Below are 27383 nucleotides of genomic sequence, written 5' to 3'. Positions count from 1 at the left end.
TGCCCAGAGCGCCAGAGTCCTGTAAGCAGATAGACACAGAGCTGTGGGCAGTAAGCATCCTAAAGTGGTCGGATCCAGGCAAACCTAAGACACCTACTCAGCATCAGGTTGTGCAGTATTAAACATATATGTATATTGTAAGACTTTTAGCACAACAGTGATTGCATTTGTACTAGTACCTCTGCTTTGTAGCTTAGGACTAAGGATCCTCGTAAGAGGGTCTCAGGGGGAGGTAACAAATCACCGCCTACGTCTAGGGGTCCTAAAGGTGCCTGTAGATTACCACCCCCCTGCAAGACTGGAGCCAGCCTCACAGGAGGAGTCAGTGCCCCTGTCAGGTTTTGCAGCCTCTGCTAATGTTGCAGCCCCAGCGAATGTCACAGAAGACTCCCTTAAGGCTACATTGGAGAAGAACAAAGGATGTACTTGTTCAGGGGTCAGATGCTCTGACAATTCCATGGGATCAATACAATCTAATGTATGCCTTCCCGCGAATCTTCTTCTTCCGCGGTTCCTGGGAAGAGTCAAAAGGGAAACAAAGTCAGTTCTTTTAGTAGCCCCGACTTGGTCCAGACGACCTTGGTATGCAGAGATCGTAAAGATGGCAGTAGACAGGCCTTGGATCCTTCGTCTCCGACCAGATATACTCTTGCAAGGTTCAATTTACCATCCTGCTTTACGAAGTCTAAATTTGATGGTTTGGCTGCTGAGACCCACATTCTGAAAGACCGTGGACTCTGAGTCAATCCTCTCTACTCTTGTCAATGCCAGAAAGCTGGCCTCCAGGCTTATTTACAACAAAATCTGGAAGGCATATGTTTCCTGGTGTGAACCCAGGGGATGGCGTCCTAGAAAGTATGTCATTAGCAGGATTTTGGCCTTTCTCCAGTCAGGCCTAGAAATGAAATTGGCCTTGAGCACTATCAAAGTCCAAATTTCGGCTTTGTCAGTATTTTTTCAAAAGCCACTTGCGTCACATTAAAACGGGATTCCGCTGCCGATTTTTTTTTCTACCTGTGTCACTGGTGGGCGATTCCTTAGGTGTCTTTGTAGTCACGATCGGCGTCTTTTTAACCCCCAGCGTGACAATTTCAGTTGTAAGGATAACTTTTAAAAATGCAGTCCGGCGGCTTCCATTTTCACTGTGGATGTTTGAAGCCCACAAGCATTTCTTTCCTGGATGCGATGACGCTGTGCTCCCAGCACCCACCGCTCCATCCCGCGCATGCTCATTGATAGCAGTGAGCAGCGCTGTAAAAGATTCTGGTTGCCATCACGACAGGCGGCGTCCTCGGAAGTTCCCGCCCTGTTGTGATGGCGACGTAAACATCAAGAGAACAAAGACCGGTGTCACGTGACACCGAAATTTCACGAGATTTCGGCAGTACAGCGTTCCCCACTGATTCATGGGAACAATGAAAGATACCTCCCAAGGGACTTTGCGGAGCAGGGGAAAGGCAACAACCACGCCTAGTCCCACGGGAGGAGAGCCCAGAAGTCAGCTTGGAAATGAAAATTAAAAGTTAATTACGCCGATCGTATTTTTAAAAAGGTTCATTTTGGCATCTTTGAAAGAGACACTATGGCTGGTGAGGTTTTCAAAATGTGAGTACAACACCGCTTTAACTTGTCCAGGCTTTTATTCAAGGGGCTCTGCAATTGAATCCGCCAGTCAAACCTCCGGTGTGCCCACGGGATCTGAATTTAGTTTTGTCCGCATTACAGAGACAACCCTTCGAACCATTGCGCCAGGCTTCTTGAGCACTTTTGACTAAGAAATTAGTCTTCTTGATAGCCATATCCTCTGCTAGGAGAGTTTCAGAGCTAGCAGCTCTTTCAAGCAAGAAACCATATTTGATTATTCACAAGGACAGAGTAGTGATGTGTCCTAATAGGTCCTTCCTACCCAAGGTGGTTTCAGGATTCCATTTGAATCAAGATGTGATCCTACTATCCTTTTTTACAGATCCGCAGTCCACGTAAGAAGAATCTTTGCACACTCTTAATGTGGTAAGAGCAATCAGTATCTATCTGCAGACAACCTCTCAGATATGGAAAACTGATTGTTTATTCATCCCGCCAGAAGGCCCTAAAAAAGGTCAGGTAGTGTTGAAATCCATCTAGAAAGAGTGGATTAGACAAGTTATTTTTCAGGCGTGTGATATAAAGTGCAAGACTCCCCCTTTTCAAGTGAAAGCGCACTCAACTAGGGCTGTTAGTGCTTCTTGGGCAGTGCATCACCAGGCCTCCCCATGACTCAGATCTGTAAGGCTGCAGCTTGGTCATCAGTCCATACATTCACCAGATTCTATCAGGTAGATGTAAGAGGGCAAGAGGATACTGCCTTCGGGCGCAGTGTACTGCAGGCTGCAGTTTAGTTCCTCTGGTACGTGGCGGTCTATAATTCTGATCTGTGTCTCCCTCCCTTCAAACTGAGCATTGCTTTGGGACATCCTACTATGTAATGAGGGCTCTGTGTCCCGTGATGTATGATCAAGAAAATAGGATTTTTGAATACAGCTTACCTGTTAAATCCTTTTCTTGACAGTACATCACGGGACACAGAGCTCCCGTCCTTCTTGGGTTTTACGTGCTTTCCTATTGCTTTGCTACAAAACTGAGGTGCCTCCCATATGGGAGGGGTTATATAGGGGAGGAATTCTCCTTAATTGGGGTTAGCCAGTGTCCAATCACCGAAGGTGCCTATCTAACCCACTATGTAATGAAGTCTTTGTGTCCCGTGATGTACTCTCAAGAAAAGGATTTTACAGGTAAGCTGTATTCAAAAATCCTATTTTTGCCAGTTAAGAAAAAGAGTAAGCTTCCTGCATTCAAATGGGCTCTTTCTCTAGTGCCAGGCATATCAGCCTCCAGGCAGTCGCGATGGCCTACACTGTCAGGTTCAAGAGGTAAACCTCCCCTAGGGACAAAAGAAGTCCTGGGGGAGGAAACCCACAAGAAAAAACGCTAAAGCCTATTTATGAAGGGGCGCCCCTGCTCACTCGAGTGGAGGGAAGACTTCTGCAGTTCTCAAAGGTCTGGCAGGAAGAATTTTGGGACAGATGAGTGGCCTCCACAATAGCTCTAGGTTACAAACTAGAGTTCTGAGAATTCATGTCTCCTCATTTCCTCAGGTCAAATGTCCCCAAAGATCCAGAGAAAAAGTCGTCTCTCTTTCTAGCGTTAGACTGATTTTTGTTGCAAAGAGTGATCATGGTGGTCCCCGTGGAAGAGCAGGGGTTGGGGTTTTATTCAAACCTTTTCATGGTACCAAAACCAAATAGGGATGTCAGACCCATTCTAGATCTAAAAGATCTTAACCAGTTCCTGAAGATTCCCTCTTTTCGCATGGAATCAATCTGATCTGTAGTCTCCATCCTACAAAGGGGAGAACTTCTGGCATCAATTAACATCAAGGATGCATACCTGCATGTCCCTATTTTCCCCGCTCACCAGAAGTATCTGCGATTTGAAGTAGGAAAACTTCATTTTCAGTTTGTAGCCTTGCCTTTCGGTCTAGCTACTGCACCTCGGGTGTTTACAAAACTTCTGGCCCTTCCTCTGGCCAGATTAAGGACTTGAGGTATAACAATAGCATACCTGGATGACCAGCTCTTAATAGACCAGTCGGTAGTCTGCTTGAACCAAAGCATGGTCACCACAGTCAACTACCTGGAATACCTAGGCTGGGTCCTCAACCTAGAGAAATCTTCTTTAAAGCCAGTAAGAAGATTAGAGTACTTGGGTCTTGTCATAGAGACAGCCCAGAAGAAGGTGTTTTTATCCCAGGCAAAGATCAGCGCTATAAAGGAGCTGGTTCAGGGGTCGGGGCAAAGAAGGGTGCTTCCATTTGGCTTTGTATGAGGTTGTTGGGGAAGATGGTGGCTTTATCCAAAGCAGTTCCCTATGCTCAGTTTCATTTGAGACTGCTGCAAAACAGTATCCTATCGGCCTGGAAAAAGAAGATTCAAGCACTAGATTTTCCAATGCGTTTGTCGCCAAAAGTGCACCAAAGCCTCAGTTGGAGGATATCCGAGAATTTGCAGATGGGGAAATCCTTCTTACCGGTTACCTGGAAGGTGTAACAGATGCCAGCCTTTCAGGTTGGGGAGCAGCCCTGGAAGAAGCATCTGTCCAGGGGAAATGGGCAGATGCAAATTTTTTTTTTTTTTTAACATAACGTTTTTTATTTTCCATAAGAAACAAACAAAAAAAAACTGTTACATACATTGAGCAGTGGTTAAATGATACTGTATACATAAATGTATGTGTAGACGATGCATATCTATCGACATAATCCTCAAGTAACAAATAGGGGGATACCAAGGGGGGAAATGGGGGGGGGGGGGGGCGGGGAGGAGATGCAACATAGCAGGTTATAATACATTTATTATTTTGTTGACATGTCCTGGAGATTGTCTTTACCTTTATTCTGTCAGGCTCAGAGGCCTGCACAGTATTGTCAATATCACTATCTTAACCACTTCTGCCCCAGACCAATTGTCAGCCTAAGGACCAGAGGTCTTTTTACAATTTCGCACTGCACTGCTTTAACTGGTAATTGCGCGGTCATGCAATGTTGTACCCAAACAAAATTTGCGTCCTTTTCTTCCCACAAATAGAGCTTTCTTTTGATGGTATTTGATTGCCTTTGCGGTATTTATTTTTTACGATATAAAAGGAAAAAGACTGAAAATTAAAAAAAAATAAAAAGATATTTTCTACTTTTTGTTATAAGAAAAATCAAATGAACTAAATTGTAGTCATACATTTAGGCCAAAATTTATTCAGCCACATGTCTTTCGTAAAAAAAATGTCAATAAGCGTATATTTATTGGTTTGCGCAAAAGTTATAGCGTCTACAAACTAGAGTACATTTTCTGGAATTTACACAGCTTTTAATTTATGACTGCCTATCTCATTTCTTGAGGTGCTAAAATGGCAGGGCAGTACAAACCGCCCAAAATGACCCCATTTTGGAAAGTAGACACCCCAAGGAAATTGCTGAGGGGCATGTTGAGCCCATTGAATATTTTTTTTTTGTCCCAAGTGATTGAATAATGACACAAAAAAAAAGTTTACAAAAAGTTGTCACTAAATGATATGTTGCTCACACATGCCATAGTTATATGTGGAATTGCACCCCAAAATATATTCTGCTGCTTCTCCTGAGTATGGGGATACCACATATGTGGGACTTTTTGGGAGTCTAGCCGCGTACGGCACCCCGAAAACCAATCACTGCCTTCAGGATTTCTAAGGGTGCAAAATTTTTGATTTCACTCCTCACTACCTATCACAGTTTCGAAGGCCATAAAATGACAAAATAGCACAAACCCCCCCCCCCCCCCCCAAATGACCCCATTTTGGAAAGTAGACACCCCAAGCTATTTACTGAGAGGCATGTTGAGTCCATGAAATATTTTATATTTTGCCACAAGTTGCAGGAATATTAAAAATGTTATTTTTTTTTGCACAAAGTTGTCACTAAATGATATATTGCTCACACATGCTATGGGCATAAGTGAAATTATACCCCAAAATAAATTCTGCTGCTTCTTCCAAGTACGGGGATACCACATGTGGGGGACTTTTTGGGAGCCTAGCCACATACGGGAACCCGAAAACCAAGCACTGCCTTCAGGATTTAAATATAAAACGCTATAAAAAAAAACTGTTAGCGATCGCAGGGATAAGGCCTGACTCTGCGAACGCTGCAGTTATGTGTTTAGTGTTTTGTAAGTGACAGTGATCGATTTGATACTGCACTTGGGTGGGCTGGGCGGAGGGGCAAAACGCAGGTGCTAGCAGGTATCTGGGCTGATCCTGCTAACAATGCGTTTTTTGGAACCCTTAACTGCTGGGGACGCTAGTATAGATCTGATCAGATCAGATTGATCTGTTCAGATTCTATACCACTACGGGAGGTTTATGCTTTGCACGTGGGTGTTAGCGGTACTGGCACTAACCTAGCGCTGCCTGGGGCGACGCAGACCCTGGCCCTAAAACCTAATTGATATCACCCGCCGGGTGATCAGGGGGTTAAACCTTTATTGGGTAATAAATGGTGGGTGCCCTGATGCTATAAAAAGCAAACTAACTAACCAGAGTCACCCGTAACACTTATACGGTGATCACTGGTGAAAGGGTTAACTAGGGGCAATCAGGGGGTTAAAATCTTTATTAGGTAGTATATGGGGGTCCCTGACGCTATATAAAAACCTAACTGGCTAACCAGCGTCACCAATGGCACTTATACGGTGATTGCCCCTAGTTAACCCTTTCACCAGCGATCATGGGGTTAAAACCATTATTGGGTAGTATATGGGGGGTACCTAGCGCTATAAAAACCTGGTGGTGAACCTAAAAAAATAACTAGCTACCTAGCAGCACCAGTGACATTAATGCAGCGATCAGAAAAATGATCGCTTAGTGACACTGGCAAAAGGGGGTGAAAGGGTTAACTCTAGGGGCAATCAAGGGGTTAAACCTTTATTGGGGGGTAGGGGGCTACCCTGGACCTAACACTAACTGCCATGATAGTTTTTACTGTCACAACTGACACTAAATGCAGTGATCAGTAAATAAATGATCACTGCAATCAGTGACACTGTGACTGGGAGGGGCTGGGGGTGATCGGGGGAGGGGGATTTGTGTGCCTATGTGTACCTACATGTCAGTGTAGTGTTGGTGCACTTACTTTCTCTGTTCTCCTCGCAGTCCGGTCAAAAAGACCGCCCCGAGGAGAATGACATCACTTCCTCCCTGCCTGTGTTTACACTACACAGGCGGGGGAAGCTTCTCGTTCGCCAGGAGCGATCGAGAGGGGATGGCCAGAAACCAACGACCATCCCCTCATCCCGGTTCGCTACTGAAGCGAAACGGACCGCCGCATCCAGCGGGAGGGGTCCGATCGGACCCCCCACCTGCTGGAAGGCAAGTACGTGCTTGTGCCTGTCGGTGCCATTCTGCCCACGTACATTGCCATGCGGAGGTCCTTAAGTGGTTAAGCAAGTGTCAGCCATATAAAGCCACAGGTAAGGAATTTAGACTTCCTTGGTTGCCCATGTGAGGTTCAATGGGGGAAGGAGTGCATCCCTAGTTTAGTGGGGTCTAGAGGGGCTTGGGTGCCTCAATTGTACCAAGACTTCAATATGTATGGCCTAGAATCTCTGCAGTTGTTATTACAAGTTATAAGATGGTGATCCCTTAAAGCGGTTTTGTACCTAAAAATTTATCTTCTTGTTATTTAAAGCACATGATAGCATACTTACATTAATGAACCCTGAAAAAAAAAAATATTCAGTACTTACCTTCTATTTCAGATGTTTGTGCTGACTTCCGGGCTGTCCTCCCGTGGGAGTAGGCGTGGTTATCATCCTCGCAATGGTCCCTGGGAAATTTCTAAGCTATTTCCCAAGAATCCATGGGGGACAATTAAATTGCGAAATCTCGTAAGATTTCGGAAGGAGGACGCCGGTCACGTGACGAGGGTGTGTCCGAAATTGCCATTTTCAAAGTGGGCAGGCAGCTGTATCTGCCATTACCACTATTGAAACTTTTACAGCGCTGCCCACTGCTATCAGATGGAGCGGTGGATACTGGGAGCCGAGCGTCATAGAATAGAGGCAGTAAATGCCCGTGGGCTTCAGACGCCCACAGTTAAAATGGAAAACGCCTGACTACTTTTTTAAAAGTTATTTGAAGCAAAAGAATCGTCACATCGAGGGTCAAAAACACACCGATCGTGAATGCTAAACGACGGTAGGAATCGCCCACCAGTGACACAGGTAAGAAAAAAAAATGCAGCGGAATCCCGCTTTAACTCTATACCCTAATCAATGGCCAGCTGTTCCTCGCTAACCCAAGGGTCCCAAATCTTGGCAAACTTTTTGGGACAGTTACGGCCCAGGTAGGTCAATTTGTAGAGTGGGAGGGCCTTATTAATAAGAGTTCTCCAGAAGTGTGTTGTTGGAGGGGTGGCTCCTTTCCAGTGTCCAATCGTCTTTCTGGCATAGAATGCTGCATAAAATACAGTTTCTTGGCTTGTGGAGCTTCCAGTGTGTCTACTATACCAAGCAACAGTGGTATTGGGTCACATGGGACTTTCAGCTTGCTAACTAGGTTGATTGTATTAACCACCCCTCTCCAGAAAGTGTGTATGTACCTGCGGGACCAGACTACATGAAACAATGTGCCCTCTTCCGATGTACATTTGGTGCAGAGCGAGCTACTGGTAGGGTATATCTTTGCCGGACGTTGTGGGGAAAAATAGGCTCTATGGAGGAATTTCAGTTGAACAAATCTGTCTCTGGCAGCAATCATCAGAGGGAGATATTGTTGGATGCCCTCCTCCCAATCATTGTCAGCTAGTGAGGGTATATCCCCCTGCCAGACTGAAAATAACTGTGAGACTTTAGAGGTATCTAGGCTCGCCAGAACTAAGTATAGTGTGGATAATGTTTTGTTCCCTCCCTCTTCACTCAGCAGCTGCTCAACCCCAGTAGTTCCCTACACCGGTGGCGGGGGAAACTGGGAGCGGTATGCGTGGCGGAGTTGTAAGTATCTAAAGAACATGCGGTTAGAGAGCCCTTTTTGTTGCTTCAATATGTCAAACGAGAGTAGACCATCAGAGGATGATATGTCCGCCAGCGTGATGATTCCATTACGGGCCCATAGTACTGGGTCCGGGATAGTTTGGAAGTGTGATAGCCGGGGGTTCCCCCACAACAGAGTGCCGGGGGCCCAACCATCAAACTTCAGGGCCTTGTCTCTAACAATTTCCCAAACTTTAAGAGTGGTCTTCTTTGAGGGGGTGATGTTAGGGTTGAATTTAGGCCCCCGGTGAATTAGGTTTCTCAATTCTGAGTATGAGCTGTGCAAAGCTGCCTCCAATATTGAGGCAGGGTTTGCTGGCTCCCCCGACAGCCACCAACAGAGTTGACCAGCATTGCAGCCAAATAATATTTGGGGAAGCACGGTAGGGCGAGGCCCCCCAGCAAGAGAGGCAGCTGAAGGGTAGATTTAGCTATTCTAAGGATGCTATCATGCCAAATGAATGCCGTAATCAAGGTGTCTAATTTTTCAAAAAACGTGTTTGGTATATGCACCAGTGTTAGTCTAAAGATATATAGGAGTTTAGGTAGTATGGACATCTTGCCCAAGTTTATCCTTCCTACCGGGGTCAGGGGCAGTGTTTTCCAGGCAGTGCATCTCTGAGTTAGGAGGGACATCACCGGAGTTAGATTGAGTGGGATGAACTCTGTCAAGTCTCTATGTATCTCCACTCCTAAGTATCTAAATTGTGATACCTTCTTCAGGGGGGTGGCTGCTGGTATCGAGGCCTCCCCTGGGTGTAATGCAAAAATCACTGACTTACTCCAGTTAATGCAGATGCCAGAGTATTCACCAAAGGTATTAATGAGAGTTAGGACGGCCCCTAGGGAGTCAGAGTTGTTTCTCAGATATAGCAGGGTATCTGTTAAGTATCAGATAAGACCAGAACTGTGTGGACTGCAACAGAGGAAACCCAAACGTGTATAAGTGAAATATGATTTATTAAAGAAAGTGAATAATATAAATACAACCACACAGTGCAATAAACCAACCAACAAAGACCCCCAAACAACAGACAGATATGTACAATAAATGGGAAATGCAAGGACCATAAACGATAGGCAGGCCAGGGTAGGGACCAGGACAGGGAAACAGGATAAGAACCACGGGTCACAGGTTCAGGGCACAGGAATAGGTACATAATCAGGATCGCAAGCAGCAGGTCAGGGCACAAGGAATAATACCAAGGCGAGGTGTGTGTGTGCACCTGCCGGGTATTTATAATGGCTGCTGTCAGTCATGTGACGCCTGACTGCAGAAGGCAATACCTGCTCCATACTTCCAGGATCCCTCCGCTGGTGGACACCAGTACTGCGGACCAAAGATGACATAATTCCAGCAGGAGACACCTGCTGGTGGATCGCAGTACTGCATGCCAAATGATTGATATTACCAGCGGAGGGAACCTTTCCTGACAGTACCCCCCCTCAAAGGAGCGACCTCTGGACGCTCCAACTAGCAGTTGCTGGGGAAAGTCCATTGCGTCAAGCTGGGCTATGAGCAAAGTCACATCAGGTTGGGTAACGGGCACTTCAAGCAGGGCAGCAGACAGAAGCACATCGGACCGGGAAGCTGGCACATCGGGCTGGAAGGCAGGCAGCGGCACGTCAGGCTGGAAGGCGGGCAGCGGCACGTCAGGCTGGAAGGCGGGCAGCGGCACGTCAGGCTGGAAGGCGGGCAGCGGCACGTCAGGCTGGAAGGCGGGCAGCGGCACGTCAGGCTGGAAGGCGGGCAGCGGCACGTCAGGCTGGAAGGCGGGCAGCGGCACGTCAGGCTGGAAGGCGAGCAGCGGCACGTCAGGCTGGAAGGCGGGCAGCGGCACGTCAGGCTGGAAGGCGGGCAGCGGCACGTCAGGCTGGAAGGCGGGCAGCGGCACGTCAGGCTGGAAGGCGGGCAGCGGCACGTCAGGCTGGAAGGCGGGCACTGGGACGTCAGGCTGGAAGGCGGGCACTGGGACGTCAGGCTGGAAGGCGGGCACTGGGACGTCAGGCTGGAAGGCGGGCACTGGGACGTCAAGCTGGAAGGCGGGCACTGGGACGTCAAGCTGGAAGGCGGGCACTGGGACGTCAAGCTGGAAGGCAGGCACTGGGACGTCAAGCTGGAAGGCAGGCACTGGGATGTCAGGCACATCAGACTGGAAGGAATCGGACTGCAAGGCCGGGACATCAGACTGGAAGGAATCGGACTGCGAGGCCGGGACATCAGACTGCGAGGCCGGGACATCAGCCTGCGAGGCCGGGACATCAGACTGCAAGGCATCAGACTGGAAGGCATCAGACTGGAAGGCATCAGACTGGAAGGCATCAGACTGGAAGGCATCAGACTGGAAGGCCGGGGCATCAGACTGGAAGGCATCAGACTGGAAGGCTGGGGCATCAGACTGGAAGGCATCAGACTGGAAGGCCGGCTGGAAGGCCGGGACATCAGGCTGGAAGGCGTCTGGCTGGAAGGCGTCTGGCTGGAAGGCGTCTGGCTGGAAGGCCGGGACATCAGGCTGGAAGGCGTCTGGCTGGAAGGCCGGGACATCAGGCTGCAAGGCGTCTGGCTGGAAGGCCGGGACATCAGGCTGCAAGGCGTCTGGCTGGAAGGCCGGGACATCAGGCTGCAAGGCGTCTGGCTGGAAGGCCGGGGCATCAGGCTGCAAGGCGTCTGGCTGGAAGGCCGGGGCATCAGGCTGCAAGGCGTCTGGCTGGAAGGCCGGGGCATCAGGCTGCAAGGCGTCTGGCTGGAAGGCCGGGGCATCAGGCTGCAAGGCGTCTGGCTGGAAGGCCGGGGCATCAGGCTGCAAGGCGTCTGGCTGGAAGGCCGGGGCATCAGGCTGCAAGGCGTCTGGCTGGAAGGCCGGGGCATCAGGCTGCAAGGCGTCTGGCTGGAAGGCCGGGGCATCAGGCTGCAAGGCGTCTGGCTGGAAGGCCGGGGCATCAGGCTGCAAGGCGTCTGGCTGGAAGGCCGGGGCATCAGGCTGCAAGGCGTCTGGCTGGAAGGCCGGGGCATCAGGCTGCAAGGCGTCTGGCTGGAAGGCCGGGGCATCAGGCTGCAAGGCGTCTGGCTGGAAGGCCGGGGCATCAGGCTGCAAGGCGTCTGGCTGGAAGGCCGGGGCATCAGGCTGCAAGGCGTCTGGCTGGAAGGCCGGGGCATCAGGCTGCAAGGCGTCTGGCTGGAAGGCCGGGGCATCAGGCTGCAAGGCGTCTGGCTGGAAGGCCGGGGCATCAGGCTGCAAGGCGTCTGGCTGGAAGGCCGGGGCATCAGGCTGCAAGGCGTCTGGCTGGAAGGCCGGGGCATCAGGCTGCAAGGCGTCTGGCTGGAAGGCCGGGGCATCAGGCTGCAAGGCGTCTGGCTGGAAGGCCGGGGCATCAGGCTGCAAGGCGTCTGGCTGGAAGGCCGGGGCATCAGGCTGCAAGGCGTCTGGCTGGAAGGCCGGGGCATCAGGCTGCAAGGCGTCTGGCTGGAAGGCCGGGGCATCAGGCTGCAAGGCGTCTGGCTGGAAGGCCGGGGCATCAGGCTGCAAGGCGTCTGGCTGGAAGGCCGGGGCATCAGGCTGCAAGGCGTCTGGCTGGAAGGCCGGGGCATCAGGCTGCAAGGCGTCTGGCTGGAAGGCCGGGGCATCAGGCTGCAAGGCGTCTGGCTGGAAGGCCGGGGCATCAGGCTGCAAGGCGTCTGGCTGGAAGGCCGGGGCATCAGGCTGCAAGGCGTCTGGCTGGAAGGCCGGGGCATCAGGCTGCAAGGCGTCTGGCTGGAAGGCCGGGGCATCAGGCTGCAAGGCGTCTGGCTGGAAGGCCGGGGCATCAGGCTGCAAGGCGTCTGGCTGGAAGGCCGGGGCATCAGGCTGCAAGGCGTCTGGCTGGAAGGCCGGGGCATCAGGCTGCAAGGCGTCTGGCTGGAAGGCCGGGGCATCAGGCTGCAAGGCGTCTGGCTGGAAGGCCGGGGCATCAGGCTGCAAGGCGTCTGGCTGGAAGGCCGGGGCATCAGGCTGCAAGGCGTCTGGCTGGAAGGCCGGGGCATCAGGCTGCAAGGCGTCTGGCTGGAAGGCCGGGGCATCAGGCTGCAAGGCGTCTGGCTGGAAGGCCGGGGCATCAGGCTGCAAGGCGTCTGGCTGGAAGGCCGGGACATCAGGCTGCAAGGCGTCTGGCTGGAAGGCCGGGACATCAGGCTGCAAGGCGTCTGGCTGGAAGGCCGGGACATCAGGCTGCAAGGCGTCTGGCTGGAAGGCCGGGACATCAGGCTGCAAGGCGTCTGGCTGGAAGGCCGGGACATCAGGCTGCAAGGCGTCTGGCTGGAAGGCCGGGACATCAGGCTGCAAGGCGTCTGGCTGGAAGGCCGGGACATCAGGCTGCAAGGCGTCTGGCTGGAAGGCCGGGACATCAGGCTGCAAGGCGTCTGGCTGGAAGGCCGGGACATCAGGCTGCAAGGCGTCTGGCTGGAAGGCCGGGACATCAGGCTGCAAGGCGTCTGGCTGGAAGGCCGGGACATCAGGCTGCAAGGCGTCTGGCTGGAAGGCCGGGACATCAGGCTGCAAGGCGTCTGGCTGGAAGGCCGGGACATCAGGCTGCAAGGCGTCTGGCTGGAAGGCCGGGACATCAGGCTGCAAGGCGTCTGGCTGGAAGGCCGGGACATCAGGCTGCAAGGCGTCTGGCTGGAAGGCCGGGACATCAGGCTGCAAGGCGTCTGGCTGGAAGGCCGGGACATCAGGCTGCAAGGCGTCTGGCTGGAAGGCCGGGACATCAGGCTGCAAGGCGTCTGGCTGGAAGGCCGGGACATCAGGCTGCAAGGCGTCTGGCTGGAAGGCCGGGACATCAGGCTGCAAGGCGTCTGGCTGGAAGGCCGGGACATCAGGCTGCAAGGCGTCTGGCTGGAAGGCCGGGACATCAGGCTGCAAGGCGTCTGGCTGGAAGGCCGGGACATCAGGCTGCAAGGCGTCAGGCTGGAAGGCCGGGACATCAGGCTGCAAGGCGTCAGGCTGGAGCAGGTTGGTTGATGTGGAGTCTGGTTGCGTTACTGGCAGGATCAAATGGGTAGGAAAGAACTTCCGTCTCTTTTTAGATTTAGCTACTGAAGGCCTGTAGGTAGCTGCAGATCTATAGGTAGGGGATGAAGCAAACTGAAGAGAAGGGTTGGAATATGGCAGTGAAGAGGTAACAGTGGCTGGGGGAAGTTCTTGAGGGATAGTGGGCCATGGGAAAGAGGCAGTTGGATTAAAGGCAGGATATGTGCAGCAGGAAGAAACAGGGTATTGATATTTGGTGGGAAGTAGAGTATATTGGGCTGAAACTGAGGTTGCCATAGGTGATGGAGGAAGAGTTTCTTGGGCAGGCAGGTGTTTGGTAGCAGAGATGGTTTGTTGTGGGCTGGCTGTGGCTGATTGCAAAATACCAGGCCATGCTAAAAGTAGTGGTTGCACAAACTGCGGGTTACATACTGCCTGTCTGACAAGGGATTGTACGGAATCAACACATTCTATTATCATCTGTTGGGAACAGGCTGTGTAATGCTCAAAAAAGTAAGGGGAATCATCTTCCAGAAGCCATACCAGTGATGTGACTTGATTAATACTGAAAGGGGGAGAAAAATCATCTTGGCCCCCTGGGATGCAGGGCAGGGCCAGCTCTGTGCAGATTTGAATTAACGGCTGAACATCCCCAAACAACATACAGCCCTGATCAACCCAGGAGTGAGCTAAACGAATGGTTTCCAACAGCTGATCACTGGTCCACCCTTTCAGTGTCTGGCGGAGATAGTCACCACTCTCAGACGCCAACAAAGCATAATAACGAATCACTTCTAAATTCATTTCTGTAAGCAACCTGAACCAAGATGGTTCCTCTGTGTAGCCACTTCTGGTCAGGGATGGCCTTGGTATTCTGTTAAGTATCAGATAAGACCAGAACTGTGTGGACTGCAACAGAGGAAACCCAAACGTGTATAAGTGAAATATGATTTATTAAAGAAAGTGAATAATATAAATACAACCACACAGTGCAATAAACCAACCAACAAAGACCCCCAAACAACAACAGACAGATATGTACAATAAATGGGAAATGCAAGGACCATAAACGATAGGCAGGCCAGGGTCATACACAGGGAGATCAGCAGATAAACAAGGGCAGTCCAGAATCAGAGTCACAAGCCAGGCCAAGGTCATACACGGGAGATCAGCAAATGGGGTAAGGAACACAGGACAGGGAGAGGATGGACGGATCAGACTGCAGGACACGGATAATGGTAACAGGTGGGACAGGGTAGGGACCAGGACAGGGAAACAGGATAAGAACCACGGGTCACAGGTTCAGGGCACAGGAATAGGTACAGAATCAGGATCGCAAGCAGCAGGTCAGGGCACAAGGAACAATACCAAGGCGAGGTGTGTGTGCACCTGCCGGGTATTTATAATGGCTGCTGTCAGTCATGTGACGCCTGACTGCAGAAGGCAATACCTGCTCCATACTGCCAGGATCCCTCCGCTGGTGGACACCAGTACTGCGGACCAAAGATGACATAATTCCAGCAGGAGACACCTGCTGGTGGATCGCAGTACTGCATGCCAAATGATTGATATTACCAGCGGAGGGAACCTTTCCTGACAGTATCATCTGCGTATAGGGATATTTTTTCTTGGACCAATCCTACCGGGATACTGTTAACTGAGGGAGATGACCGCAAAAGAATTGCCATTGGTTCTATGGCCAGGGCAAAAAGAGCAGGGGATAGTGGGCACCCTTGTCTAGTGCCCCTATGCAGGGAGAAGGGTGGTGATATTGTCATGCCCGTGCGGACTCTAGCCTGTGGTGGCCTATAGAGGGCCTGTACCCAGAATCGACGCAGGACCTCCCACAGATAGTCCCATTCCACCGAATCGAATGCTTTCTCAGCATCCAGGGAGGCCACTGCGTCGAACTTTGTAAGGCAACCTTTGGCACCCATGACTGTATACAGCCCGCTGAGATTTATATCTCTCCCCTTGCCTGGCATAAAGCCAGTTTGATCTTCATGAATTAACATAAGAATGACCTCATTAAGTCTTCTAGCCAGAATCTTGGTAAGGATCTTGGCATCTGCATTAAGGAGGGAGATGGGGCGGTAAGAGGTGCAGAGTTCAGGGTCATTACCCGGTTTGGGAATGACTAAGATAATGGCTTCCGCCATAGAGACCTGGAGAGTGGTGTCTTCTAAAGACTATCATCTCATGTAATTTAGGTGATAGCTGTTACCCATATTGTCTATAAAACTGGGGGGGGGGGCATCCAAACCCAGAGTTTTCCCTGCCTGAAGTTCTACAGTGATGGTCCTGTCCAGGTTGTCTCGGGCCTCCTCACTAAGAACAGGAAAGGTGAGCCATCCCAAGAAGGAGTCCAGTTCCTCCCCAGAATAGTCCATCCTAGAGGAATAGAGGGAACCGTAGTATGATGCGAAGCATGCGTTGGTGGCCACCGGATCAGTTACCAGTGTCCCATCTGCAGTTTTGATGCGAGCGATAGTGGTAGTTGGTTGTTGTTACTTCGCAAGCCACGCCAACAAGTGTCCGGTCCCTGCTCAAAGATGTGTTGTGTTTGTGTTAGCTGCTGTTTTAATGCCCCTGCCACCCGTAATGGTGTGAGTTCCCGGTAGGCAGCTTGCATATCTAACAGGGTAATTAGGTTTTGGGTCTGGATATATTGAGGTTCCACGCCCTGGGCCCTATCTTCAGCTTTTTCAATAGACCTTATGTCTTGGCATTATGTCTTGCATGGCAGATCGACGTTTGGTAGCAACCCCGTATATATGCCTTAACCCCCCTAGCAGTAATCCCGAGTCTGGCTCGGGTTGGGATTTTAATTACAGGAGCGGTAACCCCAAGCCAGACTCGGGATCGCATCGCTCAATGCAGGGGAGGACACAGGGAGAGTTACTTACCCTGTCCCCTGGATCCAGCGATGTCCGCCGCGCTGTGTGATCGAGCTGTCCTCCGCTCAATTCACAGTGCCGAGTGCCGCCGAGCTCCGTTCCCTGCGACGTTACGGCGCACGGGAGCGGAGAACAGCGGCAAATTCCAAAAAGTAAGCAAAAAACACACACAGCACTGTAATCTTACAGATTACAGTGCTGTATTAAAAAATACACACCCCCTTTGTCCCCAGTGCCCTGCATGCACTTTTATATTATAAATACTGTTTTTTTCTGCCTGGAATTTGGAGATTGTCCATAGCAACCAAAACTTGTCCCTTTTTCAGTGTTTTAGGATTTGATTACATTATTGAATATTTTTTATTATTCTTTATTATATTATAAACGTTATCATACCCGGGATGTCTGCTAGACTCTGGTTTGAACAGATTTAAGAGCGTTATTCCTAAGAATTACAGGACTACAAAATAAAACGCCAGATTTCCATGCAAAATAATTGTACCGCTTTCAGCATCTTATTCCAGACTGAATCATACCGCCAGGGAGGTTAAAGGCGTCCCACCTAATGTGCAGTGTTGATGAGTTTGCATTGGCTATCCAGAATTCAGTAATAAATTGAGCTATCTCCGCTTCTATGGTTTCCTCAGAGATCCAATAGCGGGACAGTCTCCATATTTTTTCAGAGAGGGGTGTTTGAGTTTGTAGGCAAAGGAGCATGGGGGCATGATCCGATATGCCCCTTGGTAGTATAGTAACCTCTCTTACTCAGGAAAGCAACCCTCCACTAGCGTACACCAAATCTATTCTGGACATTGTGCGGTATGAGGCCGACTGACAGGTGAAGGCCCTGTCAGTTGGAAATCGCAATCTCCACACGTCCTTCAGACCATATAAAGATGTCCATTTGTTAAGGGGGAGACGGAACCCCTCCTGGAGACAACCTGTCCATGGATGGATTCGGAGGAACATTGAAGTCACCTTCTATAATAAGGTCATCGGTAGGATATGTAGCCAGGATGGGAGTTACGTTTTTCAGGAGGGATATAGTGGCTGGGGGGGGGGGGGGGGTGTTATGTATAAACCTAGAATCAATATTTCGACAGTATCTACTACAACATATAACAATGTATACCTGCCCTCCAGGTCAGCTCTAACGTCAAGCAGGGTACATTATGGGGTCTTATGAATCAACACACTAACCCCTCTAGCATACCCGGAGTAAGTGGAGTGATAATAGTGTCCCACCCATGGCTGGCTGAGGCTAAGAACCCTGATACCCACCAAGTGGGTCTCTTGGAGGATGCAAATATGGGGGCTATACTTTTTCAGATATGTCATGACCAGGGACCTCTTGATTTTGTCATTCAGTTCCCGGACATTCTAGGAAATTCTTTTCAAATGGGCCATATTTGCAGTACCTGCAATATATCATAGGGGGAGCATCGATAGAGGTGACCCGCAAAAAGTTCTGCAGGCAGCAGTATAGGTCCTCAGGTCTAATTGCCCCCTACTTTTGTTTCTGTCCCCTCCCCTCAGGTGGCATTGCTCTGGGATATCCCATACAGTTATTACTGTGGCTCTGTGTCCCATGATGTACGATAAAGAAAATAGGATTTTTATAACCGCTTACCTGTAAAATCCTTTTCTTGGAGTACATCACGTTACACAGAGGTCCCTCCCCTCTTTCTGGTTACGCCTGTATTGCTTTGCAACAAAACTGAGATACCCCCGGTAAGGGGAGGGGCTATATGAGGAATTGAACTTCCTGTTTAGGGTATGCCAGTGTCCATCACCTGAAGGCGCCATATAACCCATACAGTTATTACTGTGGCTCTGTGTCCCGTGATGTACTCCAAGAAAAGGATTTTACAGGTAAACTGTTATAAAAATCCTATTTTTCGGTGCTGATGCCAATATTTCGGCCAACTTTCAGGCTGATATTGTGTAAGTTTTTTTATTTTATTTTTTTTTTTAATCACTGTTATTTTTGTTACAAGGAATATAAACATTCCTTGTGACAGTCATAGCAGTGACAGATACTCTTTATGGAGGTATCATGGGTCTATAGGACCCCAACCCCCTCCTCTGTATTTGAAAGTATTCAAAACGTTAAGATCTGCGTTTTTGAATACTTTATTTTTTTTTAACTGTCACCTTTAAGATGCCAGTAATCCGGGAAGTCATGTCATGACATCGCTTCCGGGTTACTAGAAATGAGACCCGAGTGAAGAATTGGCTTTGTTCGGGTCTCCAGAAGTTCCGGCTGGTTACTCAGGCCTACCAGTGGGACAGGAGAGCCCGGGAGAGCGGCGGAAGGTGGCGGGAGGGGGGACGTCCCCTCCCGCTGCTTGTAATAACAGCTGAGTGGCTGCTGAGCCGCATTGGTTGTTACTGCAATAAAGCCGACTGTCCTGTACCATGGTGATGCCTGGAGCTGCAGGCATCACCCCGGGAAAACCCCTTGAAGCCATATTGGTAATATCGGGTACGTTTGTGCCTGATGCTGATACTTTAAAAAAAGTGAATATCGGTCTCACCGATAATCGGTCGATCCCTACTGTAAATAATTTGCCTGTGTCCTGAACTGTGTGCCAAGATATGGAATTTACAGGCAAGTCAAAATTTCTCTTTTTTTCACTAGCATTTTTATTTGTTACATTTTTATATATTTTTTTTCAATCAAGATATTCCATACCCCATTGATATTTGTTTTTTCAGTGACTTCAAAAACATCTGCTTGAGCTGGTCTCTACATAATAGTTATCTAAATTAGTGTATCCTCAGCAGCAACTTTAAACACTGCCACTGGAATAACAAAATTGCAGGGCTAGCGCCTAAAATGTGGAATTCGGGCACTGGGCTGTGTTATGGTGCTTTCCAGACCTCTGTGTAATGAGACTTCTTCAGGTCTAGAACCATGGCACAGTCTGTGGTGTATTAAAAAAAAAGGGGGGGGGGTGCACCAACCTCGTTCCACCTATTATTTTGGAATAAAAAGTAATATACTTGTTGTTGAAACTCCTCTACCAGTACAGTTTCTGATTATGTTTTTGTGCACTTATTGTTCATTTCCTGATACTTTACAATAACTGCGTGTACTGATTTTACCAGAACAAGTGTACTTCTAACTTATTTTAATCACGTTAAGGTATTATGATGGATGTCTCTCTGGGATGTTGGTTCCTGGTGGGTGGGCGGACTTGGAAATTTCTTTGTATCCTTATAATAATGGTATGACATGGGCGGCATCTCACTGGCTTTGACATCTACCCTTGTTGGAGGCTTTAAAATGTGCATGTGTGGTTAGGCATTCTAGGCTTAGACCTTTACCCTAGTATCTTACCTTCTTGTAGACCACCATAGCTGTTGGTCCAAGTTTTCTTATACTGCTTAGGAAGTTTATTTTACCTGTTTTCTGGATAGCAGATGAGTGGTTGTCCTCCACATTGCTAATTGAGGTGCATAATGTAACTATATATAATTCTTCAAGAAGCAGTCTTCCCCCTACTAGTTGTTACTTGTCCTAGTCCGAAGCACTAGGTTGATCCGAAAATGCCATACCCCTGGATGGAAATTTCCATATATGCTTGACCACCCTAGTTCCCTGTGCCAAATGACCCCTCCTACTAGGTGTTGATTCAACCTCAGGTGATGTCTGCTTTGAGCATTGGTCCTGCTGGCGGCTCTTGGGTTGCATGCAGTCCCCAGTTTTTTGCCATAAAATCCTTTTCTTGGAGTTTCTTATGGGACAAAGACCCCTCCCTACTGTGTTTTATGATCACACTTTCAGTACTGCTTTGCTACAAAACTGAGGTATACTAGTAGTAAGAGGGGTTATCCTGGACACGTCTACAGATTTTTTTCTCAACAGTGTCCAATTCTCTTGTGGGTGTCAGTATAACCTGAAAATTAATGACTTCCGTTGACCCTCAATTGTCCTATTTTGGTCCAAAAGGGATGTACAGGGCATTAAGTGGTTAAAGGCCAAGTTCACTTTTTGAAAAAATATATAATAAATGGACACATTTTGGAAATTTTTTATTTTTTTAAGGAGACTGTAGAGCATTGCACCCACTATCAGTAGATCGTAAGTACAAAGCCAGGATCCTGCACTCTTAGGATAGATGTATGCCTGTACCTCCAATACAGGCAGGCAGTTAATTAAAGGGGAGTTCCACCCAAAAATGGAACTTCCACTTTAAGTGCTGGTGACCCCCTGACATGCCACATTTGGCATGTAATTTTTTTTGGAGGGGGAGCAGGTAGCCTGTTTTTAGAGGCACCCAGCTCCCACTTCCTTGGGTAGTGCAGCGGTGCCGGAAGGAAGATCACCTCTCCCCGCTCCCTCCCTGCAATCTTCTGGGACACGTCACAGGTCCCGGAAGATTGCCTGGCCATTCACAGCGCACAGCTCATGCATTTCGCAGTGCGTGCCGGGCTGTGAAGCCACAGCCAGGCGCCCACAGTTAGAATGCCGGTGCTGCGGAGAGGAGAGGGGGAGAAGAGCGAGGCTTCCTGCACCCACATCACTGGACTGTGGGACAGGTGAGTGTCTGATTAGTAAAAGTCAGCAGCTACACTTTTTGTAGCAGCTGACTTTGAAATGAGTGGAACTCCACTTTAAAAGCAGAAAGACCAATGAACTACGAGAGTGCTTACAAGTACCCCCGTCCAGTTAATTGAGAACTACAAGTAGTCTGTCGCAATGGCTGATGGTACTTGTAACTATTCATTCACAGGAAACTGTGAATGAATTAAGCAGGCCGTCTCTTGCTCACTCCAGAGATGGGCTAGGGATTAGGAACTATGGGACTTGTAGTGTGCATAGATAAATAAACACAACCGCAGCTAATGCCCACTCTTTTTTTTTTTCTTCAAATAAACAGAAATGAAAGGGGAAAGGAGAGGTTTTAGACATATCGCAGAAAAACAAAGTAAGCCTAGGTTCACACTCAGTGTGGGAATGATATCGTGCAAGTTCAGCTGAACTCACACAATTTCATTCCCGCATGTTTGTCACGATTTTGGGGACAGTTTCAGAGACATCTTTGTGGGTTTCTGCACAGATGGCAATGGAAATCGCACCCCAAAATTGGCAAAAGTAGTACAGAGAGTACTTTTGGAAATCGGTGCGGCGCCAAAAATGCAGCATCACACGGATTAGGACAGTGCCATTGCTGCCAATGTGAACCAGGGCTAAGGAACAATTTTGTAGAAAATTGATTTCATGGCCATTAAGTAGTAGATGTGTATGAATTATTTTTCAAGTATAAGGTTATCATTTAGTATCACTTCAAATGATGCAGAATCCATGGACGAATATATTGTACATTGAGTAACAAGTCACCAATGTTAGAGTAAATGTAACGCAAGCTCTTGTTACAGAATCCTAATTCCAAAGGTTATATGACCAAGGCGGAACTGCAAAGAGAAGCTCAATCACTGTGTGACAAATCATTTACTCTGGTAAGATTACCTTCATTTTCTTATACTCATGATATATCTTGCCACTCCCTGCTACAAATCATTATGAAATAACTCCCAAATGGCTCATATTCCTGTAAATGGTTTAAATACACTGAGGGGAATTTACTAAAGGGCATATCCACGGGCCGAATATCGGGCGGCATTGCCCGATTCGATAGACACTGTCTAACATTTGGCCCGTGTGTAGGGCACCCAGTCCGACAGAAGTTTGGGCAGGTTCAGTCGAAGGGGCATGATCAAAACAGGTCTGGCGACCGGCATCCAATCAGCAATCTCAGCCAGTGGCTGAGAGCGCTGACCAATGTGTTCTGGTGGGAGAGCCATCCCACCTGTCAGAACACAACAGCTCAGCAGGGGAGATCGCTGTACTAACATCCCACAGTTGGTACAGCGACTCTTCTCAAGCTGCCAGTTTTTTTTCTTTTAGCCTGCTGGATTGATCAAAATAAACCTAATCGTGTGTGCTAGGATTTACATTGGACCAGCCAGAATCTGGAGCACCTGTGTGTCACTGATGTTTTGGTGATCAAGGACAGCATGTTTTTTTTTCCCCTCAAACTTTCATCAGATTAGATCAGCTGTACTACTCTGAGGGGTTGATCAGGGATTTTATTTTTACACTTTGTTTGCTGTTACAATGAAGATCATTGTAACAGCAACGTTTTCACTGCCATGAATGGGTTACAATTATGACGGCTTTGATCACTAGTGATCTGTAAATGGCTACAGCTAATCACATGGTACCAGGGTGCTGTGATTGGCCCAGATACCATGTGATAGTTGTGGGCCAATCACAGCTTAGGAAACACAGCTGTTACAAATGAATTAATTCATAACCGCTCTCTTGACATTGCAATCATGTGATCGCATAGCGGTCACATGACCACTGGGCCCCGAGTACTGGGATCCGCAATCCACTGTGTTCGGTATGGTATGTGTCTGGTATGGATTTGAGGGCGAGGGGGGGCTCATGCCATATTTTTTTTTATTTTTTTTACTTTTTTGGCGTGGGGTCCCCTTTAAAAATCATAAGAGGCCATAAAGGTGCCTAATAGATGCCTAATGCCTAAAAGAATGAAAAATTTGGAAAAAAAAACTGTATTTTGTACTTTCTGTTTTAAAAGAAATTCAGTAAAATCTAATTTTGTCGTAAATTTAGGCCAGAATGTATTCTGCTGCATGTCTTTGGCAAAAAAATCCTGATAAGTGTAAGAAACTGAAGCACGATGGGACTGAAATGGGTTATGCTGGCTTACAGGTTTTCTGTATTCCTTAAAGCCTGACCTGAAGTTCTGTGCGAGGCCGGCCAAGCATGTTTCAAATTTGGTTTGAACAGTTAATGGGCAGGCTGAATGTATCAAGTTGTTCGATTAACTTGAGTACAACCAGCCTGCTGGTATCTCTTGCGATTATCGCTACTGTCTGCTATTGCCACTAGCGATAACCACATAAAATAATTTACCTCTTTTTTTTTTTTTTTTCTCGGAGCAACAAGCATTTTTTTCTTTTGTTAACATTTTTTTTCATCAATCAAGTTCTTTGTTCACTGCAGAGCTAAGAGCACTTATGAAAAATGTGCTGCCACCCTGTAATGTAATTCTAGGGCTCTGGGCTTAGGGTGTTCTCAAGGCATCTATTGACATGTTTGACATGCCACAACGCACCACAAATTCGAGGATTGTGATATACCTGTTGGTCTAAGCCTGTCCCTGAAGTGTGGCAGGCAAAATGTGGAGCAGGACTTCAACACTTTTTAAAAATGTCTTGCGTACACCACATTAGTGTGCCTGCGACACTTTGCAGTGTGTGTGCACTTTTCCCATGTTCAGACTTTGCTTTCCAAAAGCTGTCCCACTTTCTAATTGTGCATGAGAGTTCTGGGTTTGATGGGTGACCCCGGGGTAGTCTCCTTCACAAAATTCCATTCCAGACCAATTCAACATTCTGGATGCATGGGCAAGTAGGCACATTCTCTTGACAATCGTGTGCACCTGCCACCCAGGACCAGCTTATTTCTGGTCTGGTGGCTTACAAATTCAGCCTTGGAGTCAGGAAAATCCTTCCTTCCACTGGTCTGAAAAATTCTCACAAAGGATGCCAGCGTGATAGAATGGGGAGGCATCCCTTCACAGCACAGAGGATATGGTTGCCAGAGGAATCTTTTCACTCCTGATCATCCTGCATTTATGAGCGTTTCGGTTGTTCAGACACAAGTCCAACAGATTCTGACTTGGTAGGAATTTCATGTTTTAGCACTGTCTGTCATGCCATTCCAGATGTGAAAAACCTTTTAAATGCACTACCTAAGTTGGCAGCATTTGGAATCAATAGAATGGTCTCCTCACCCTGAGATGTTTCAGGGTCTGTGTCGCAGGTGGATAATGTCAGATGTGGAGCTTCCAAATTTAACAACAATCTGGGTAAGTTTGACTCCAGATCCAGGGATCCTCTGGCCAGTGGGGTAGTATAGCCCAGACATTCTAGGCCACTGAAAGAAGCATGGAAGAGGCGTTAAAAGCCCTGGTTCTGGCTACAGCGGCTCAGCAGCAGGCCTTTGTATAATCCAACCACCATCACGAGAAAGCTCAGGCACGCCAGGAGCAGACTTTGACTCTGTTATACAGACTCAGCCGACTCAGGCAGTGCATCTGGATGATCAGAAGAAGTCTGCACAGGTGAACTGGTTGAAGGTGGTTGTTTCTCCTAGCATCCTAGTGATGATGCGGGGCAGCCATTTTTTTTCAAAAGCATTCCAAATAAATTTAGAATGCTCAGCCATTAGAGAGGGGTGGCCTCAGGACCAGTGGATGAGCCTTATCACCCTGTTGCTATCGAGGGAACCCCAGTAGGCCTACTATTACCTGCAGGTGGCTGACCCCTAAGGATAATGCGAGACTGAAGGTAGGAGATCCTAGCCTGCCTTGCCGTAACAGATGCTGTTGGCCACACCGGATGTATTGCTGGAAATATCATGCTTTTAGTAACCGAGGACCCAGATACACGACCTGTTACAGCTAGCCACAAAATAGTTGCAAGCCGGAAAACCATCAGGTTGTGGAGCAGGTCGTCATGGACCACTATCTAAGGGCGCCTGTCTAGTGAGCTTCTTGATTTTGCCAGCTACAGGGAACCCCATATGATAGACTGGCTGGGAAAAATGGTGAAATGGTACACTATGGCAGAGGATCTGTTTTGGGCCTGCCAAGTCCCCAGGACCCTGTCAGTGTGGAGAAAAAAGGCAGCTATACCCCCAGGACCAATACTCAAGAGAGCTAGGGAGGGATGACTTCAGTGTCCCAGAGCATGGCTTCAGCATGAAGGAGTGAGAACATGCTGTGTTGGCAGTGTGACTCCTGGGGCCATATCCAGGCTCAATGCTCGATTTAGAAGGAACCTATGGAGGGGGTCCTTCTATGGCCAGAGGGTCTGCCCACCTGGATCTGATGGACAGGCAGTTCGCACGCAACATCTGCGTGAATTGACTACACGCCCGAGCACTACTAGACTCAGATAGTATGGTGACTTTTGTCCATACTTGGGTGGTTTAAAGAGTGGGCCCTATAGCTAAAATCCTGAGGGTGGTATACATACATGGGGACACTAAAGAATACCCACTGTTGCAGGTGATAATCACGTGTGTGTGGCAAAGTCACCCAGGAGGTTGGAGTGGTACCCAACATTGAGTTAAGGCTATCCTCTCATTGTGGAACTGTGGAACTATGTGAACAGAGGACTGCCTGAACAGTATGACTATGCTCCCTTTGAAGGACTTGACAGTGTGACTCTAGGAAATATTGATGAGGTTGTATCTGTGGTAGACTGTCTACATGCTGAGGAGACCCTTTGGAGGGGGGGAGATCTCCGCTTATGTAGATCGTGGTTGGGGAGAACATAGAGGAAACCTCCCCGCTTCAAGTTATGGATGAGGAGGATGAGAGAGAATGTTTCTCTAGTCCTGTGCATCTTGAATTGGAAGTGTAAAGGGGTGCATTTGGTGCAATCCAATTCGGAACCCTGCATTACATTATAAGAAAATAGGTTAATGGAGTACCACAAGTGGCTGAGGCTGAAAAAAGGTTTCTGCACTTTGCGTTCAAAAGTCATTTGTCACTGAAGTCCGGGATGACATTGTGGACCAGTTATTGGTTACCAAGTCTTTTGTACGCGTTATACTCAACCTTTCTCACAATGACGCATTGGAAGGTTGTCTAGGGGCCAAGAAAACCGAGGCACAGATAACAGACCACTACTACTGAAGTGAAATGGTATTGTGCCTTATGCCCCACTTGTCAACTAGCTGCTCCAGTGTCAGCAACCCCTTGATACCTCTGCCTTTTATCGATGTACCCTTTGATGGGAGCCATATTGTGATGTATCTATTTGGCCTCCTGGTGAAATTGGCACAGGGACACCAGTACATACTGGTATGTTTTGATTATGCATCAGGGTATCCAGAATCAGTCCCTCTGAGGAAATCCTCCTCCAAAGTGATTGCTCAAGAGTTATTTAACATGCTCTCAAAAACTGGGTTCCCCAAAGAGATCTTGATGGACCAAGGCATTCAGTTCATGTCAAAGGTGATTGCAGACCTAGGCAAGTTATTTAGATTAAACAATTGCGTACTTCTGTCTATCCCCAGCAGATGGATGGTCAAAAGGTCAAGTAGGACCCTAAAATCTATGCTTAATAGGGTGGTACAGAAAGATGGAAAAGATTGGGACCACTTACTCCCAGCGCTTATGTTTCCTTCAGAAAAGTACCTTAACCACTTAAGCCCCGGACCAATTGTCAGCCTAAGGACCAGAGGTCTTTTTACAATTTCGCACTGCACTGCTTTAACTGGTAATTGCGCGATCATGCAATGTTGTACCCAAACGGAATTTTCGTCCTATTCTTCCCACAAATAGAGCTTTCTTTTGATGGCATTTGATTGCCTCTGCGATTTTTATTTTTTGCGATATAAATGGAAAAAGACCGAAAATTTTGAGAAAAAATATATTTTCTACTTTTTGTTATAAGAAAAATCGAATAAACTCAATTTTAGTCATACATTTAGGGCAAAATGTATTCAGCCACATGTCTTTAGTAAAAAAAAATGTCAATAAGCGTATATTTATTGGTTTGCGCAAAAGTTATAGCGTCTACAAACTAGAGTACATTTTCTGCAATTTACACAGCTTTTAATTTATGACTGCCTATCTTATTTCTTGAATAAAATGGCTAAAATGGCTGGGCAGTACAAACCCCCCCCCACCCAAATGACCCCATTTTGAAAAGTAGACACCCCAAGGAAATTGCTGAGGGGCATGTTGAGCCCATTGAATATTTTTTTTTTTTTTTGTCCCAAGGGATTGAATAATGACAAAAAATAAAAATAATTATTTTTTTACAAAAAGTTG

At 48.0% G+C, this 27383-nt stretch overlaps 1 protein-coding gene across 4 annotated transcripts in view; it reads left to right on the top strand.

Moving 5' to 3' along the window:
* MUS81 (MUS81 structure-specific endonuclease subunit) overlaps nucleotides 1–27383 on the top strand; it is a 326264-nt gene that overhangs the window by 154426 nt on the left and 144455 nt on the right. For 3 of the 4 annotated variants that reach the window (XM_077456093.1, XM_077456072.1, XM_077456077.1), the window contains one exon: nucleotides 21883–21963. The exons of the other annotated variant lie outside the window; for it this stretch is intronic. In XM_077456093.1, coding sequence (XP_077312219.1) covers nucleotides 21883–21963 — 81 coding nt within the window. The remainder of the gene's footprint in view (nucleotides 1–21882; nucleotides 21964–27383) is intronic. 4 annotated transcript variants of the gene reach the window in all.

Source organism: Lithobates pipiens, unplaced genomic scaffold (assembly GCF_037356315.1).
Source record: "Lithobates pipiens isolate NorthernLeopardFrog02 unplaced genomic scaffold, aLitPip1_a1.2 Scaffold_10, whole genome shotgun sequence".
NCBI lineage: Eukaryota > Metazoa > Chordata > Amphibia > Anura > Ranidae > Lithobates > Lithobates pipiens.
Note: the sequence above shows the minus strand (reverse complement) of the source record. Positions and strands in the feature narration are given on the sequence as shown.